This window comes from Acyrthosiphon pisum, chromosome X (assembly GCF_005508785.2).
Source record: "Acyrthosiphon pisum isolate AL4f chromosome X, pea_aphid_22Mar2018_4r6ur, whole genome shotgun sequence".
NCBI classification, from domain to species: Eukaryota; Metazoa; Arthropoda; class Insecta; order Hemiptera; family Aphididae; genus Acyrthosiphon; species Acyrthosiphon pisum.
In genome coordinates, this window is record NC_042493.1 from 90369891 (window position 1) to 90388953 (window position 19063).

Here is a 19063-nt window from a genome sequence, read left to right on the forward strand (position 1 = left end):
TATTTTAGTAGGTTTAAATGTTTGTAAATACTTTTATATACTTTCCATGTTGTAAGGAGGGTTTGAACACCCTAACCACCCCACCGCGTCTATGGCCCTGCATAAAGCATAGGCATACTTACTTACGATTATAATACTATTAAAAATACAATTGTCACCGCTCGAATTCTGTTGCACTTTCGCAAGATATGTTATTTACTTTTATTATTATTGGCTTGTTATATTTATTGCTAAGTAGATGGGCTATAGATCTATCTCGCGACTATATAATATTTTATGAACGAAGTGTCAAATACTAAAATGTTTTTAAAGCATATTAATATGCAACATTTAAAAAAAAAATTAAGCACGTATAATACCACATAATTGTTAGTAGGATAATCTGTTTTAAAACATAATGTAGAACAAAAATGTTTTAATGAATTTTCAATAAGTGTTCGTAATCATGCATCAATCCACAATTGCGGACACGGGACCAATATTTTGAATTATTGACATTTAAATATATTTTAAATTATTTTGAGTAGCTACCTACCCCTTTAAAATATAAATATATATAAGTATCTATAACTGTTTTCATCGTACCCGTTTTCTAATATTTTCAATAAGAGAATATTTATTCTATTTATTTAAATATAAGGACTTATCTACTTACCTTCAAATGTTCGCTTCCATTGTTGTAATTGTATACGATTTATTGCGAAAGAAAAAAAGTTTTTAATTTCGTCAGTCCCGTAGAATTTCTCGGTTTATTAAAAGTGCAGTAGTATCAATAATCGATTGTTTACATTACATTTCCACAAATCAGTTTAAGCTGATTACACAGATCGATTATCAATGTTAATCGCCTTCGGTACAAGGGTTTTTGGCTTTCTATTACATTTCTGTTGTTTATTTATGTTTGTTTCGTGCCCCTTTTATTATTTTCCCGATCGATCACTTTTACTAAGACCGTGACCCTTCAATGTAAGTGTAGAATGCAGCTAAAGGATTTCGACAACTATTATAATACCACTATTATACCAGTCACCAGATGACAGTTATAATTTTTGATATTTTTCTAAATAATCAATTTTCATACCGTTATAATTATCGTCAGAAACTCGACGAACACGTTATGATAGATATATATTTGCAGATTGACTCCAGAGTGATTGTTTTAAAGGTAAAATACTTATTTTGTTGCCTACAATATTGTTGTTTAAACATTTTTTTTAGTAGATTCGAAATCATTACAGAACATTAAAAAAAAAATTAATTGTATTATTATAACTTTGAACTTTCTATATATATATATATTTTTTTTAATGATAGCATGCATTTTTAATTTAATATTTCTATGCAGAAAATGTTTTTGAAAATACAGGTACTTATACATAAAAATCGAAATTCAAAAGAATAGTTAATTAGTAATAATTATTTAAAATGTAGATTAGCGGAATAGTGGATCAAAATTTTGCATGTGTGAGGTGCCATTATAGGCAAGCCATTTCACTCAGCTCATCTAAAATTTAATCAGTTAACATTTAAAACTAATTATCTTTAAGATTCCATTTTTATGTTAAAATATCAATAAAGTATTTTGCTTAGAAATTAAAAATGTACCTATTATACTGTCATTAAATACAATTAAAAAGAGTTACGACTATGACAAAAAGTAAAAAATATTTTTTCTTTTTCAAAAATGTTAAATTTTTAACAATTTTATTTAATTTTTAAATTAAAAGTTTTAAATTTCGTCAAAAAAATAATTCCAAAAACTTGCCGAGTACCTACATTAGAGTGTTTTACCTTTAAAATAATCTCCTTATATATTATTATTATATATAGTGTTCGTCACGCGAAATCCACTTAGGAGTTCGTCCTTATTAATATTATAATATTGTTTGAGTATCGAACCGAAAATCTGCAATTTTAGCCCCGAAATATAAGAAAAGATAAGTACCTTAACGCCTAAAAAGCACACTGTACTCTGCCGATGCTTTAGGTCGAACCATTTGTTGAGATCACTGATGGTGTGATATATTATTATTTATTATATATACTGCACGTTTGGTATGAAAAAAACAAGGGAAAAGGCCATTTGCAAGACGAAACGTTCAAATAACCACGCCGGAGCGTTATATGAATTTGAAATTCGCATATGATCGTAAAATGGGGGAAAAAAAAATACATAAAAACGCGGTTTGACTAAAACGAAGAAATACGCGGTTTTTTAGTGTTATCGAAGTGTACGTTTTTTTTTTTTTGTTCCGGAATGATGCAGAAACAGCCCATACACACATTAATCCAAGTGTCTATATACATATAATGTGTATATGTATATATATAGACTCTAGACTATATATGTCGATGCATACATTGGTACATAGTGTAATAAACGGCTAACTGGTTATATATCTAAGTCATAACTCATAAATACCTGTTAGGTAGGTATCCACACTAATTATCTGGGTTGATTTTTACCTATATAATATACAGAAGTTTGTATCACCGCAGAAGTGATCCCTACCTAATCTTCTCAAGTAGTACAATAAATCTAAAGATCTTGAAATATTATAATATGTTGTGGTCTTTAATATTATCTACTTATATAATATCATTATGTTCATGAATTCGAAAAATCAGAATTCGAATAAATTCATGGGAAAAAATGGTTGGTGAACATCGTGCTCGACGAATCACTCTGTATAATAGGCGCCCAAAATATATTATGGGTATGGCATTCACGGCGGCTGTCAACACACAGCGAATTATTATAATAATGGTTTCACGTTTAAACGCCAACAAACCACGTGCTTTTGCGTGGGCGTTGTTTTCGTCGTTTTTGACGTCGCTCTTACGATATCGACGACGAAATGAACATTATTGTAATAATAAAACGCTTCAAAGGACCGATTGTATAATGACATGTTACTTTGTTGTTGTTGCTGCTGTTGTTATTATACAACGAAATAACAACGATCGCTTTATTATTATAATATAAATCATAATAATGCGCGCAATCAGTCAGCGGAGGTCGTGCGTGTATAATGTATAATATAATATTATTATTGTGATGTATATATTATTATGAGTGATGTAATAATTGTTGAGGGACGGGACGGGACGCCAATTATCGGCATTCCACGCCCTCTCCTGCAAGAGGAGACGGCGTTAGGTCTGCATACGACCAACCGCTTTCGTCTATTCTAATTTTATAAATAATATAATATAATATAAACTGCAGCGTTCAAACATTGTTTTAATTGTGTTTCAACATAATTATAACTATAATAATAATACTGATTTGGTAAGGGTGTTCATATAAATTCGAGTGCGAATAACAATGTCGAATTATTATTATTATTATTATGTAACATGCGGTAAGTGGTAACGTAATATCGGGACGAATAGTAAGCCAACTGCTATTATAGGTACCTAATTACTTATATTTTAACCGTGAAATTTACCACGTCGTTTCGACTGAAAAGTCTTTCGAGCGTAAAAATCGTTTAGGTAAAAAATGTATACACGACAATTTATTCAGTGATTAATATCCTTTATTCTTATTGTTTTGTTACTACATAATAATTATATGGTAGATACCTACACGTTAAAACAAAATGATTCTACTTCAAAAACAAAGTTTCAATAGATTTAAGCTAATATAAAAAGTAATTACTACATAAAAATAACAAATTGGTACAATGAAAATATAAACAGTCTTAAGTATAATAACATTAACAAATAACAATACATTATCACCTACAACATAATATTTTATAATTAGTTCATATAGGTGTTATTATTATCATGCTTATTGTCTAGGTATTCTTGTGTTCATAGTGTTCATACTATTTTATAATATTTATTACAATTATTCTCTAAGTTATGGATCTGATCTTATGCTTAATATTATAATGTTTGTATAAAGCTGAGAATATTTATTACATTTTATTAAAAAAAATGAATATGCAAAATATGCAAAATATGCAAAATGCTTAAAAACGTTTAAAATTAAACTGTATAGCCGAGTTTATTTTATATAACAAAGATATGAGTAGGTATACTAGTATTGTGTTATTTATTGTAATCTACAATAATTGTAATATTCTTATAACCTTTATTGCGGTTTAGTGTATGTGTACTTAATACCTAATAAATTATCGTCTAAAATACTAGACATAGATTTGGTAATCGACTTTGGCTGATGAGTAATATAACTATGTCGTAATTACATAAAATCTATGACGAACGTACTCAGAAAAATAATAGTCAAGCTCAAGCACAATCCTTAAATAGAACATACAATTTTGTTGTAATATACAATAAATTAGAGTAGATTTATTAGATATCCTTGCCCTACTAAAAATGTCTGGGGAACTGCTAACCCCCCCCCCCCGCTGATTCCACCCATATATTACGTCTATGTATATATGCGTTACCCCTAAAACTAAAAGTATGTGCGATGACGATGGATTTAAAGTAAAAAAAATATGTATAAATAAAATCACGTTTCGACGACCGTCTACTCTATATATATATATATATATATAGGCGCGTATTCTAATATGTATTACGCACATGTAGTAGATACCCTTTGACGTCGCCTTTGGAGTCTCCCGTGTCTTAAATGTGCGTAAAAAAACTAGGTACCGTCTAAAATAATTATCGTTATAGCCGGGAACCATGTACGACGATAATCATCTTAATAATAATAATAATAATAATAATAATAAAAATGCATACCGAAAACGAGATCGACCGTCGGCGTGTAAATCATTTGTACACAAATATGTATAGGGTGTAGATTAAATAACTTTCCACGTATAATAACACATTTTTATTTTTAAAATCTGATTTAAATATTTTTTTGAAAACTTCAAAATAGCCAATTTGGTTTTTAGAAAACTTTTAATTTTAAAATCATATTTTATCCAAATCAAGTGGTTTATTTTTTATGTTTTCAAAATGTTTAATTTTTTTGAAGTAAGCATCATCAATTTGAAAAGTAATATACATTTTTAAAAACATAATATTAAGATTTTAATAAGTAGGTGTACCTATTTAAAAATTCTCATAAAATATTTTTAAAAAAGTTTATAATTTTTTAATTAAATTATTAAAATGTTTTTTTACGATTTGGTCAACTTTACACAAAAATAATGAGATTTCAAAAAGTTATAAAAAATAGATCACATGACTTAGATAAATATTTTTAAAATAAACATTGTTCTAAAAACCAGATTTGCAAATATTGGCTATTTTGAATTTTTCAAAAAAAATGTATACCAGATTTAAGATTTTTATTTTCAGTATTTAAAATAAAAATATAAATGTAATATGCATTACGCATGTAGTGCAAGCGACTGTAAAAAAATGAAAAAAATGATTGATTAGAACAAAAATTACCTAAATTGCTATGTCTTCGTGTTATACCCTGTATATCTATTATATGTTTGTGTATTTAATGCGCGTTCCTATATATAATTTAATAAACAGTATACGGCACATATTTTCGTCTGCGCGTTTTGAACAGATTCCAAAACCAAATATAATAACGTACACGCGAGGAGTATTTATGAGAACAGACAACAGATCATGTTATACATATAGTTTTGCCCACCGTGTGTCTCGCCTGCGTTTCATCCGGAAATCACGGAAATCTCCCCGTGTGTGCCTAATGCCTGTGTAGGGTCAAACTTTTGATAGGTAGGCATATATATATATTATTTTTTTTGGTCCCGCATAATAGTTTCTCCGAGAGCGCGAATAAAATATAACAAAAATGTGAAATCAACTTGATTATTATCACTTATTATCCTATCGTGTCTTTTCGGTTCGTCTAACGTTTTTGCCGAGTCTGTCTTATTTTTATAAAACTACCTATGTTATGTACCTAGGAGCTGTAATGGTGTGTAAATAATATATATATATAAAAAATGAACTTTAAAATTGATAATATAGTTGTTACAGCGATAAATTGAATTGTACACCTATGTAACATATTATTTTATTGGAACGAATTGAAATTGAATTTGATAAATAGGATTTTGCCACAGTAGAACGCATGTTTTTAAAAAACCTACTGTTTTACCTACTATAAATTTTAGTTACTCCTATATATCATGATATCCTCTTTCTAGTTTCTATTAATACTTAATTCTTCATTTCTAGTCTGTAATAAATACCCGATCACCAAACCTAAGGGGTTTTGCCTAGGCAGCACTATTTTACGGATTTGTATATAGGTATCTAACCGTATGTGACACGATCACATAATGTAGAGACAGTGTAATGTTATATAAATATACGTATACGACATCGATAATGACAACGGTATTATAATAATTATAATTATACATTTACAGGCACTGGAAGACCCGATCGATGACGGTGTGAAGAGCACACTGATCATCAGGAAATCAGTACAAGAACATTTCGGAACCTACAACTGTACGGCGCACAACGAATACGGATCCGACACGATGATGATCGTGCTGGTGCCAAAAAGTAAGATACAAACTAGATTCTGGTACCGAGTTGAATAAAAAATTTAGAAAAAAGTGTGTCATATAATACGAGAGTTTTTGGAAAAAATTCACACGTTACATTACATTCATACATGTTTTACATGTTCATACATGGTACTCGAAACGAACAGTTTTTCCTGGCAAAAAAGAACTATTTTCACAATTCATTACATTTTGAAAACCTATTTGAATCCCTTGTCTTGCTATATTAACAACAATTTTTAAATTGTATACAATTGGTAGTCATATAGATTTATCAATATTTTACTTTCAAAATATAAAAAAATTTTAATAATTACAGTAAATTAATAAATAATTAATAAATTAATAAATAAATAATAAATAATAAATAATAAATACAGTTGATAATTATTACACTTTTTTTTATATAAACAAATTGAAAAAGTTGTTCGTATGATGCAAAGTAAATTAAGACGTTTGAAAATTGAACAATTTAGTCTATAAAATATTTAAATAATATAATATAGTTTAGCCTATAAAATATATGCATAATATTATAGAGCATAAGACTAAATATTGCCTACACAAAACTCCTTACTAGTTACTATAGGTGCGTTTCGAACTAATTTTTTTTTTTTAAATTCACAAGCTTAGACAAAATTCATGTGTATTATAGAGAACTTAAATAATATAATATGTGTTATAGGTACCATTATTAGTTATTTATATTTCAAATTTTCATTACAGAAGACTTTATGCTGATCTTGTCAATCATTGGTGCCGTGGGCGGAATCATCGTCATGATTTTGATTTTCTCAGTCATCGGGTTTTGTCGACGTACGACATCTCAGAAAAATAAGAAAGCCAAATGTGAGTACAATTTTAATATTATATAATATGTCTTGTTTTCACGCGAACCTATTTATGACGAGGTAGATTAAGTCTAATAAATTTAAGACAATAGTTTTATAAATATACATTTTTAAGTATTACTATAGCATACCGTGCCAGATTTAACTGTGTCGATTGCATTACACCGGGGCTTGAGGTTTTTTTTATTAAGGAATTCAGATTTCAGTCATTGATTTGTTTAAGCTTGGTTGGTAACGTTTAAATAACAAGTAATAAAGTGCACAATATTTTCTGGTTTATCAGAACTTGCATTTTTTTTTTTCATTAAAAGATCCACAGATTCAAAGTGATTTTGTTTAATATAGCAGGTGTACATAATATGAAGGCACGTTATTAACTTGTTGAGTGGAGATTAAGACGAATGAGTTTTGTCTAACGTTTTGTTTCAAAACTTTAACCATTGTCCAACAGATATGGAGTACACAGCGGGCATACTTTTTTTCTGAAAAGGCCTCGGCAATACATAGTAATAATTTAATAATGTAGTGTTCTGCGTAATGCTTTTTCTGAATGTCCCGATCAAACAGGCTTCTCACATTCCTTATACAAATACGTGTTTAGACCGGTCGGTTATCCTATTTGAACTGCATCGGTGTATGCATATTTATATATGTTATTTATTGAAGGGGCAAAGCGAGTGAACCACCGTGTATAATATTATATTGCGTTATATTCTATTGAAGATCCTCAAACAAATTTTCCCTCAACAAGTACCAACATATTTTTGGAAACATTTTTTTGTAAATAATTTAAAGTCATTCCAAAACAACATGTTTTCTAATTTTTCTGTTATAAGTCAATTACTTTTTCAAACGACAGAATTCATTTTTAATCGAAGCAGAATGACGTATTTTTTAATAATAATTGAAAATCGATTTTATAGTTATTTTGTAATAAGTTGAAACACATAATACAATATTTATTCAAGTATTTTTTTCTATATTTTTAAACGTGCTGAGTAGTGTGACACTACAAGCGTATACTCCGAAAAATGTCAGTCCACTACTCTGCCCACTTAAACTCATATATCACTAATTTTCGATTCTTTTCGACATTGCAATGCTCAGAAAAATATAACATTTTAGAATATGAAATTACAATTAATGCACCTACGTATTCGTTCAAAAAAAGTAAAAAAAAAAAATATAAACTCTTGTAACGATAAAAATATAATATTTTTTCAAAAATAAATAAATAACGATCCCAAATTACGTAAAAGATAACCTATTTCAAAAATCGTTGGTAGATTTTCAATAAAAAGACTGCAAATGTTAACATTTAAAAAAAATGTATCCATATACGTTATAGGTCTTTGCAGTTTACGCGTAAAATCCCAATACGAAGACCGAAAGTGGCCGGACGAAATAATTTTACATTACGCAACGCGCGTCCTTTTACCCGCACCTAAACGGATATTATACGAACATGGTTTTAACCACATTTACTCATTATACATGCACATAAACATAGTATACCTAAGGTATATACATATATACCTAAGGTACAGAGTAGAGTAGTAGACACACACCCCGAACGAGTAGCCCGAAGATGTAACCGTGACATTCTAATGGCCGAAACTATATTATAGGTACAGTAGCGGCAAAACTATTATGTGTTTATGTGTGTGTGTGTATGTTTGTGTGTATAATGTGTATATTACCATAATGTTTATGGCTTTATTTATTTCTTATATTATTTATGTGGAGTACCTATTAAATGACTATCGAGTTACATTATGTTTTCCTCGTAAAACATTTGAGTTTCATACCATTTATAATATATATATATAATAACAGTGGCTATAATGACTCCGCCTTCACATGGGTACATAATATTATTATATCCATCCTACCGTCCAATAATCGTAAAAATATTTATGCGGCTACGGCGTGCGTCTGTATTTTAATTAAAACTAATCTCCGTCAAAGACGTTGTGTTCATAATAATATTATATTATTACATAAAGTAGCGAAGAGCGCGAGGGCTCATATTATTATAATAAACCGAACACGCGTGTCGGTAATACGACCAACGGTCGAAATAGGTATATACCGTGTTATAAAATCATATAATATGTTATTCGAGAAAAAGTGAAACACGAAATTTCCTAATTAATAAAATTATTATTATTATTATTATGCAGCATGTGGCCATATTATTATTATCACATAGTCGTTGCAGTCACTCGCCGGAAACGTCCAAAAGTGTGCAGTTCTCGTTTCGACTTGACTCGGCGCCGAGCAATAATACACTTTAACCGACGGACGTTTGAATAATAAACAATTATTACGAAATCTGCGGATTGTTTGTGAAGTTCGGTCGTTTTCACGACATATCCTGCGAACCGTTTCCGGAATCACACCAATGTGCCGCCATCATATAACTTACAGGGACCGGAATTATATTGTAATATTATGCGCGCTGGCACGTTTGTACCGAGTGATCAACCGCAAATGATTGAAACGTCGCGGCTGCGTTTCAAATCCAACTGATTTCATAGACAGAATTCAATTTTACTGCATAATAATCATAATATATAAGTATAGCTGGTATCAGCTACTCGGGGTGGTGCATTTTCAACGAAACGATTGGGGGGGATGTTGTTAAAGCCCTACATTTTTGTATTATTCTTATGACGAGCATCCAATCATTCAAAGGAGCAACTACACCCACCAAAAAAAAAAAAATACAGGTTTAATATATTATACTGTGATTCTAATATAATCATATTATATAATATTATAATGGTTTTGTATACTTTTGTAGGTGCATATTAAATTATAATAGACGAAATAAGAACTAATAGAAAAATTACGAGGGTTCTGATTTTATAACTGGAGGGGCTAAACACACCCTGCACAAACCCCCTCCCTATAATCTCTCTTACATACTTGTGGGCTTAAAGATTATCAGCTATGAATTTTCGATTATTTAAGATATGGAAATTTATTGATATCTGCATATCATTGTAAATTGAGAAATAATAATTTAATAAATTCGCGCAATCGACGTACAAAATTGTAAACGATTCTATATTTATTATTTTATAGGTACGCATTATAATATTATTACCATAAATAAACTACGACGTATTTAGAAATGGTTTTAAATGTTTTAGTATTTTTTTATCGATATTATAATCGTGAATTATAATGTATTTTTCTATATCGTAAAAACGAAATCGGATCGCCGTGTAGGTACGATATTATAATATATTATTATTATAATCGAAAATACAATAATACTTAAATAAAAAATATCATTGCGATATCATCGTATGTATAATCCTGCAATCGATCGACGTGAATACCTTTATTGGTTTTCAGATTCGGTGATGCCACCTGCAGCGGGGCCATAAAACCACTGTCGAACGGTTTGCCCGTAATATAATAATTATATTTTTATGTAATTTATAATTTAACGTTTTATGAGTACTTAAAAATCGTAAATACACTTTAAAACGTTCTGCTCATGCGCGTTCGTGCTCGATATTATAATATATAAGTGCTGTTATCGTATATAATATATTATACATTACCCCCCGATTCGCGATCCCGTGTGTCCTGACACGCGTTCAATCACAAACGGTTTTTTCCCTTTCTTTTCTCAGAAATCTCAAACGACGTTAGTCGGTTTACCTGCTGGTTCCCGAAGTTTATTCCTAGACCCTTAGGGGCTAGTATATTATGGTTAATAATAGAAATTCTAACAAATCGATGGACTCCGGTCGGCCGGAATTTATGTTGACCGTATATTTTATTATTTTGTTAATTTATTATAATAATTAATAATATAATATATCATATTATATATATATATAGGTTGTACCTATAATAATATACATTATAACTAAAATATTAACCACAGAAGTCGTATATACCACCACGAGTTTCATATGTTGTAATTCCGAAGACTATATAATAATGTATACACTCTATAACTACCTAACCGTCGGTTCTCATCTCCGGTTTCCCATTTAACGATACCTATACCTATCGAGGTTCGCATTTACATGTCAAAATGCATATTAATATAATATGTGATGCTAAGTATATTAATATTATCTCAGCTAATCACGAGAGTATTCACGAGGGTCGAGCGTCTGTTGCGACGAAAATGTTGACTTGCTATGATATTGAGAGGTTACACGCACGCTTTAATTATTTGTGAATATCGTTCGAAAAACCAACACTCGTGCTATAATATAATATAGCCATAGTTGAGAAATCTTTACGCGATACATAAAGGCAATGGGTCAATAGGTAATTTGCTGAGCCTTGACGTTATTATTTTTTCGTACTATTACTACCGAAAAAAAGTTGTTTTTAAATCCGGTATTTTTATGTGTTTAAAACTTAAATAACTTTTTTTTTTTTTAAAAACGCTACTACATGGAAAATGTTGTCTTCTATATGAAGTGTATACATTTAGTTTGTTAACTATGACTTTATAACCTGAGTGGTACTCTCCCACCAGAAACAGTTTTTATTTATAATCTTGTAATCACGCAACAATCAACAGTGGTAGGTACTTACTGACATGGAACGAAATGTACGAAGGATAAGCGCTAAGTGTACCGCTTGTAAGTAACTTTGAATTAGTATTCGATAATAACCGTTTTTTCGACGAAAAAATCCTCATCTTTTGTTCATCGATAATAGGTACTATACATAGTAATGCGATAAAAAATAGCGGAAAGCATATTTGAATTTGTTAAGAAGTGAACTTCAGATCGATCGTCATCCCACTTTTTAAATTTCCCTTCCAAGGTGATCATAAAATAATAAAACGTAAATATTGAATAGTCTTGAAACATTAGTTAGGGATACGGAATTGAAAAAAGTACAATTATCTATCTTGTAAATTCATAACAAATTTATATTATGTGTACTTAAGATTTCTTAAGCATCACTGGTTTCGTCAATACAAAGGATAAAAAGTACATTCGTTCCATGATTTTTAGGGGGAAATATCACTTGTCTATATCACGGGTCAATGATGCATCTGCGTCTAAGTGTGTGTACATGTGAAGACGGGGGGGGGGGGGGGGGTACACAGAGTTAGGGGAACTCTAATTTAACACTAAAAATACAATACCTAAGTTGTAACATCGTCAGTAACAAAAGTCTATATAATTATTATTGTCCTTAATTTTTTCGCTTCATATTTTATAATGCGTAAAATATTTATTATTATAATATAAACCGCGGTATCGTGAACTACGTCTGCAACATACATAGGTATATAAGTGCAGAGTGTAACCAGGTTTCGGGCTGCCGCTGATAGGTCGCTAATATCGAATATATAATATTGTCTGCGGTCGCAATCACAAAGTTTATAATATATTATTATATAGGTAGATTAGATGTCGAAAACACACGCGCCGCATTCGTCCGTTCCGTTATTATTTCACATTAACGTGTACCAGTTATACCGCCATATACCATTATACTATATGATATAATATAATATGATTTAATAGTATATTATAATATAAAAAGGCATATATAATATTATTGTAGTACACACAACTCCAACGATGGAATACACTAAGGTACATATAATATATAGATATATCATCATAGAATGTGATGTCATATAACCAGAACTGAACTATTTAAATTCAGTAAGATAAAACCTTAACTTAACTTTTAGAGAAATTCTCAATTTAAAATTAAATTTTACTTAATTCAAAAAACAAATAATTAAAAATATATTACACTTGTCCAATAATATAACAATACATAATACAATTTAATATTTATTATTTATTGTTTAAATTTAAAATTCAATATTTAATCATAAATGGTGATAAGTACATATTTTTGTTGTTGTTATTATTATTAAAATAACAGGAAAAAATTCGATACTAATGTACGTATATTAATGTATCTATGTATCGTTATAGACGATTTCGACGACGTATATTAATATCATGTAGGTAAGTGTTTATGACTTACTCGTATGATCGACGACGATTTCGATGCATGCTACAAAATATTTCATCTAAATAAATCTTAATTAAATTTTTAAGCAGCCCCGCGGTTTTATTAAATACGGTTATTTCAAAGGTTGCGCAATCAAACGATATCAATTAGCATAATATTCAAACTTACCTATACTTAGATACCGCAACCGGCCTCGGCTGATACCTTTAGGTATAGACCGCACACAAAAACGCGGTATAGTTTTTTCTACGAAATCAACTTTGGAACTCGTATAGACTGATATTATAACGACCGGTGGCGTGGGAATCGTTGGTTTTCGACATCTCGTCGAGTTGAATATCATAATTTATGACGTACGATGAGATTTTTTTTTAGTAAGCCATCTGAAAAAATCACCGAAACCGGCTCCTGAACACCGGAAATATTTTTATAGTACAATTCACCGAATATTTTTTGAAGCTAAAATGTATCGTGTATAGTAGTGGCATGGTGGAGAATGTCAGAATGATATCATTTTGGGAATATAATGTCAGTTTTTTATAGCTTTCAGTTCAAGATTGTGAATTATGTCAGTTTAATCAATGTATATATATATATTATATATTTATATATAATATATATAGCGATTGGAATATTAAACTTTAAACGTTTATTAAAGTATGGCAATTAAAGAAATTAAATTAAAATATTATTATACTAATAAGACGTATCAATAATAACATTATTTTTGTAAGAAAGAGCGGCGTGGTCCTCGTGGTTTGTCAATTAAATAATTGGTTGAGCCGAGGGAAAAATAATACGAGGTACCTACTTAAACTGAATTTTTTAATGAGTAGAGCCGCGTAAACAAACTTTAAAATTAAAGGTATAGAATGGAGAGAAAAGAGAATCGATTACACAGGTACCTACCTAATGAATCGTTAAGGGCAAGGAAATATTACGAGGGCAACTACGGTGGTCAACCAAGGAGGGTAACTTAAGTTTATTAAGTATACTGGGTACACCGGCGCACATTTACGAGGAGGAGAACAGGGGGATTTTAAAGCGTAACTTACAAAGTTTTGTATTGTCGATGTTTTTATTTTTCTGAGTGAAGATTTCGTTGCTGCTGTCAAATAAACTGTATATTACGCTCAATTCGCCGCCGCTACGATCAAATAACGCGACATCTGATATATTATGTATTAAAAGCAAACGGTAAAGTGGTGCACTGTATTTTGATATTATGATTAAACTATTAAATGACTGTTCGTTCGCAGTACCAAAATACTATACACTTATTTTTGAATTCATTTAAGACGTAACTTTCTCGACGCCACGCCTTCGCGACCGAAACAAAAACAAATTTTGCTGTTTTGGTTTTGGTTTTTAGGAATTTAAATCTACTTTTTAGATTTTATAATACATTCACTTCACAGCCCCATATATATCTTCCATACCTAATCGTCACGCACATAATCCAGGGGCTAATATTATTTTTGTGAGTAAGTGGAGTGAGTGTTTAGTGTTTAAGTCATTGTAGTTGGGGTGGCTGATGCAAATTCGTACCTAATGTAGTAATATCATTATACCTATAAGTACTTACAGAGGAAGCGAACAAGATCGTATATCTAACCGTATACGTAACCTACCTACCTATAATAATAAACAAAAAAAGTCTTCTTTTATTTCGTGTTGCCGCTTATACGGTTCCATTTGACACCCTACCGGGCACCGGCTACATGTATATTATTATTGTTATTATGATAATGGCGTGAACTACTAACTATATACCGCGACCGTGGTAATACGCATAGTATTATACATAGATACGGTGGTGGTGGTGGTGGTGGTGGTAGTGCTGGCTTACTATACACTATTATTCGCGTCTATCTAGAAAACCGATCTTTCACTTTTACCCTCCAAGCGTATGTACGTGCATAGCAGCTATTCATAATAATAATAATACACTACAATATACGTGTGTGCATATACACGCGTGTCGTATATAGCTGTTGTCTCGCGCATATTGTACATATTATATTATTATATACTAAATACATAACATACGCGATCATTATCCGTCGACGTCGTCTACAGTCATATAAGCTGCAGCTGCAGTACTATATATGTACATGTATAGGTACATATTAGGTAAGCACATATATGATATATACTTACGGAGGCACTTGAAATATCAGTCAAAAACAACCCCAGACGACGACGACCCCGATACGAACCACTGATTTACACGCACGCGACTATTATACTACAGTGGTGGATTATGGGAATGTGACAAAATATAGGCTGTGGTGGACTAGGGTGGCAACATTCTTGGGATGCAAAAATGTATTTTACGACGAGTGAAAACTTCTTTAGGTGGGAAATGTTAATTTTATAGTTGTTTGAAAATTCACAGTTAAAAAAATAAAAAATTTACCATTATAAATGTTCTTAATATTTTTATAAGATCCAAATTTAATTTAATATTAGGTTGTTTAGCCCCCCCCCCCCCCCCCGGTGACCTTGACTACGCCAATGATATATATACGCGTCGAAGCCGAAGGGTACTGCCGGGGATTCCGGGGGGCAATACATCCCCCGCTATTTTAGTTAATGCCAATTGTTTTATCACTTGTAATAATAAAAACAAAGTGCCGTATCTTCAAAGACTTTTGACTTTGCTCCCTCCCGCCGTCGGTTCATATTTATGCGGGATCCCTCGGTAGACATTTCAATCCAAGGTGTTCGAAGATGTATGGTCCGATTGCGAGGCTGTCGACACCCGGGTGGGCACTATAGGATAATAATAGGACCCGATCGCACTCGTATCGGTCGGTCTTTGCGTGAAAATGCAAAACATTTCATCAGGTGACCCGCGTGAAACCGCAGCAAAAGAATACTCAATATTATCAGTTATCCGTCTTTTTATCTTTATATCATTTAAAAAAGTGTTCACCACAGCACCATCGAGTTTTTCTAGCAGTTTGGGCTTACAAGATTATGTTCAACTGTCGAGGACTGACAAGGACGTAAGTGTAAAATGTCACCATGGTGCGATGTCAAAGTATATTTTGAAATATAAATCGATTTGTCGCCGCCGTGTTTACGTCGTTCTGCGAAGTATCATTTATGTATATAATATCATGTCATACGTTATACCAGCTATGTACTCCTGCAAGTACCCTCTCAAATCGGGTACTTAGGAAAGGAAAATAAACATGTAAGCAAAGATCATTGAAATTTATAAAAAAAATATAGGTTAATAATATTATATTGAGAACTTGTGCTATATTTTTTTATGTATAATAGGTATAGGTACAGTTTGAATATTACATTATTATTATTATTATTATACTAGATAATATTTACACCAAGTATAAGTTATTGGACAACATCAAAACTTCTCGATTCTCATCACCACATGTGGTTTCAAATCATATTTCATAGAACTATATTATTTCAGTATTTGCGAACTATAAAGTATAAATTTAATTTAAATTTAATTCAAATACTAACTCTGTGAACATTTCAAAAGGCTTAAAATAAAAATATTTTGATGACAAGTTTTCGTTATGGTATTTGAAATTACGTGCAAAAATATACAAAATATTTATAAATTCAGTTCACACGACTACGTTTACTTTACGGATCAGAGATACATCTGCACTGGTTTCTTTTAATAATATATTCCAATATTCCGAAGGAAAATTCAAAGAAATACGTCTTAGTCTTTACTCGTGCCCGTCGATCAACTTGGGCTAATGCATAATATACAATCCAAATGTAGTACCTACTATAAAACATAGACCCAATTGGGATTTAATCTCCTCTTAAACCGCCCCTCAAAAAATTCAAAACTGACGCAAACGTATGAGAAAATAAATGTCTACAAATTTTCCAATTAAACCGGTCTGGCCTCATGGAATTCAATTATATAGGGTAGGTACTGCTGAAACGTCTAATTTAAATACAATTCAGTTGGTTGAGATAGCTCTAAGAAAAAATATTAAAAGCTGCGTTTTACGTGTACAATGAAACGATGCATATTATTGTACAGAGGTCTTAAAATACTAACCGTTAAAGAAACTGCTAAACATGCACGCTCAAAATACACCACGCAAAGGCTCTACATACAAGTTCTATAAACAAGCCTCTTCTGCACACGAAACAATTAGTTTCAGCTCTCTGTTTCTTCTCAAAACGTTCCTAACGTATCGAATAGGCGTCTAACACGACAATGGTAATATGTAAATACATTTCAAGATGATTTCTTCTCCGTCCCAAAATAATAAACATATTCATCGCACGGAGTAAGCCAACTGGTCTCTTTCTCCTCTCGTCCATTTAAAATGTATTCTAGGTATAATATTTAATCACTTGTACTTTACAGCACAACATATTATTTGCAGATTGTATGTATCTTAAGAAAAAAAATGACATATATATAACTAGGTATATAATATTGTAATCTAATAGTATGTACAGGTACATATAATGTATAGTGCAGCTCTAATATAATATATCTACCTATATGATGTTAAGGCAATTGTTGGGAATAATTATTGCAATTTAGTTAAAAAATATATATATAAATAATTTTAAAACTCAACAGTCGTTCACATTAACAAAATAACTCTCTACATAAATATTGCACTGTTCGAAAAGACGTTACTTATTTTGAATAAATTGAATATTGCGTACTTAAACGATATTCATATTATTATAAATGTATAACAATTAATAGATAATACTTCTGCTAGTATCGTCTATATCATTGGATGGCTACCTTTTATATTAACTTATCTTGCATAATATGTATTATGTTTACTATATTTTTCGGTTTTTGTGTAGAACCTCACATACTCTTATCAAATTTACTTATTGTGTATTGTCATGATCTTATAACTATTTATAAGATTTATCTATATCTATATATATATTATATTATATTTTACCTAAAGGCGGAACATGATAATAATTATAATATTTATAATATAGTATACATAAATAGTAGGTACATACATATTACATACACTTGTAATTTTGAAAACCACCGAAGCGAACCAAAAAATCCGTTGACGGTACGTATTATACTGCACTATAATAGGTGAATACATATAATACAAATAATATGTATATAACGTGCCCCTTAAGTGAATTGATTTTTTTGCGTAAATACATAGATACACATACTTATAGTATGTTTATAATATTCTAATCGGTGGAGAAAAAAATTATATTGTATTGAGAGCAAAGTATACTATACATATTTTGTTCTCGTGAGATTTTCAAACCTCGTTATGCGGCAACTCGGTTGACCTATAGAAAAAAAAATGTTTATCATACTTTCAAACATAATATTATAGGTATCGTTGTAATTAACCCTCGTTATCTGACCATAGTATTTTGGGCAGTTAGGTAAACATTAACCCCAACAAAAAATGATTTTATTCTCTTCTGAAATTCTCAAACAATTATTTTCAGATATTGGTACACGGGATCATCCAAGTTAATTGTATACCTAAACTTAAACTTAAACTTCATTTAACTTCATAACAAAGTTAACAGTTAACATTTTTACATCTACTCATCTATTTTTACAACTATATATTATGTGCACAAAGTCGAGTATATAATACAGAAACCGCAGTATACAATTTATTTTGTTGTTGATTATACAGTAGTTTTCGTCTAGATCAAAAGCGATGGTCGTCTGCGTATCTCATTTTTTTTATATCACTGAAA

The 19063-nt window shown here is 30.6% G+C and overlaps 1 protein-coding gene across 1 annotated transcript in view; it reads left to right on the top strand.

Moving 5' to 3' along the window:
• LOC100570201 (irregular chiasm C-roughest protein) overlaps positions 1 to 19063 on the top strand; it is a 254376-nt gene that overhangs the window by 191670 nt on the left and 43643 nt on the right. The window contains exons 8-9 of the mRNA XM_029491102.1: positions 6354 to 6495; positions 7224 to 7346. Coding sequence (XP_029346962.1) covers positions 6354 to 6495; positions 7224 to 7346 — 265 coding nt within the window. The remainder of the gene's footprint in view (positions 1 to 6353; positions 6496 to 7223; positions 7347 to 19063) is intronic.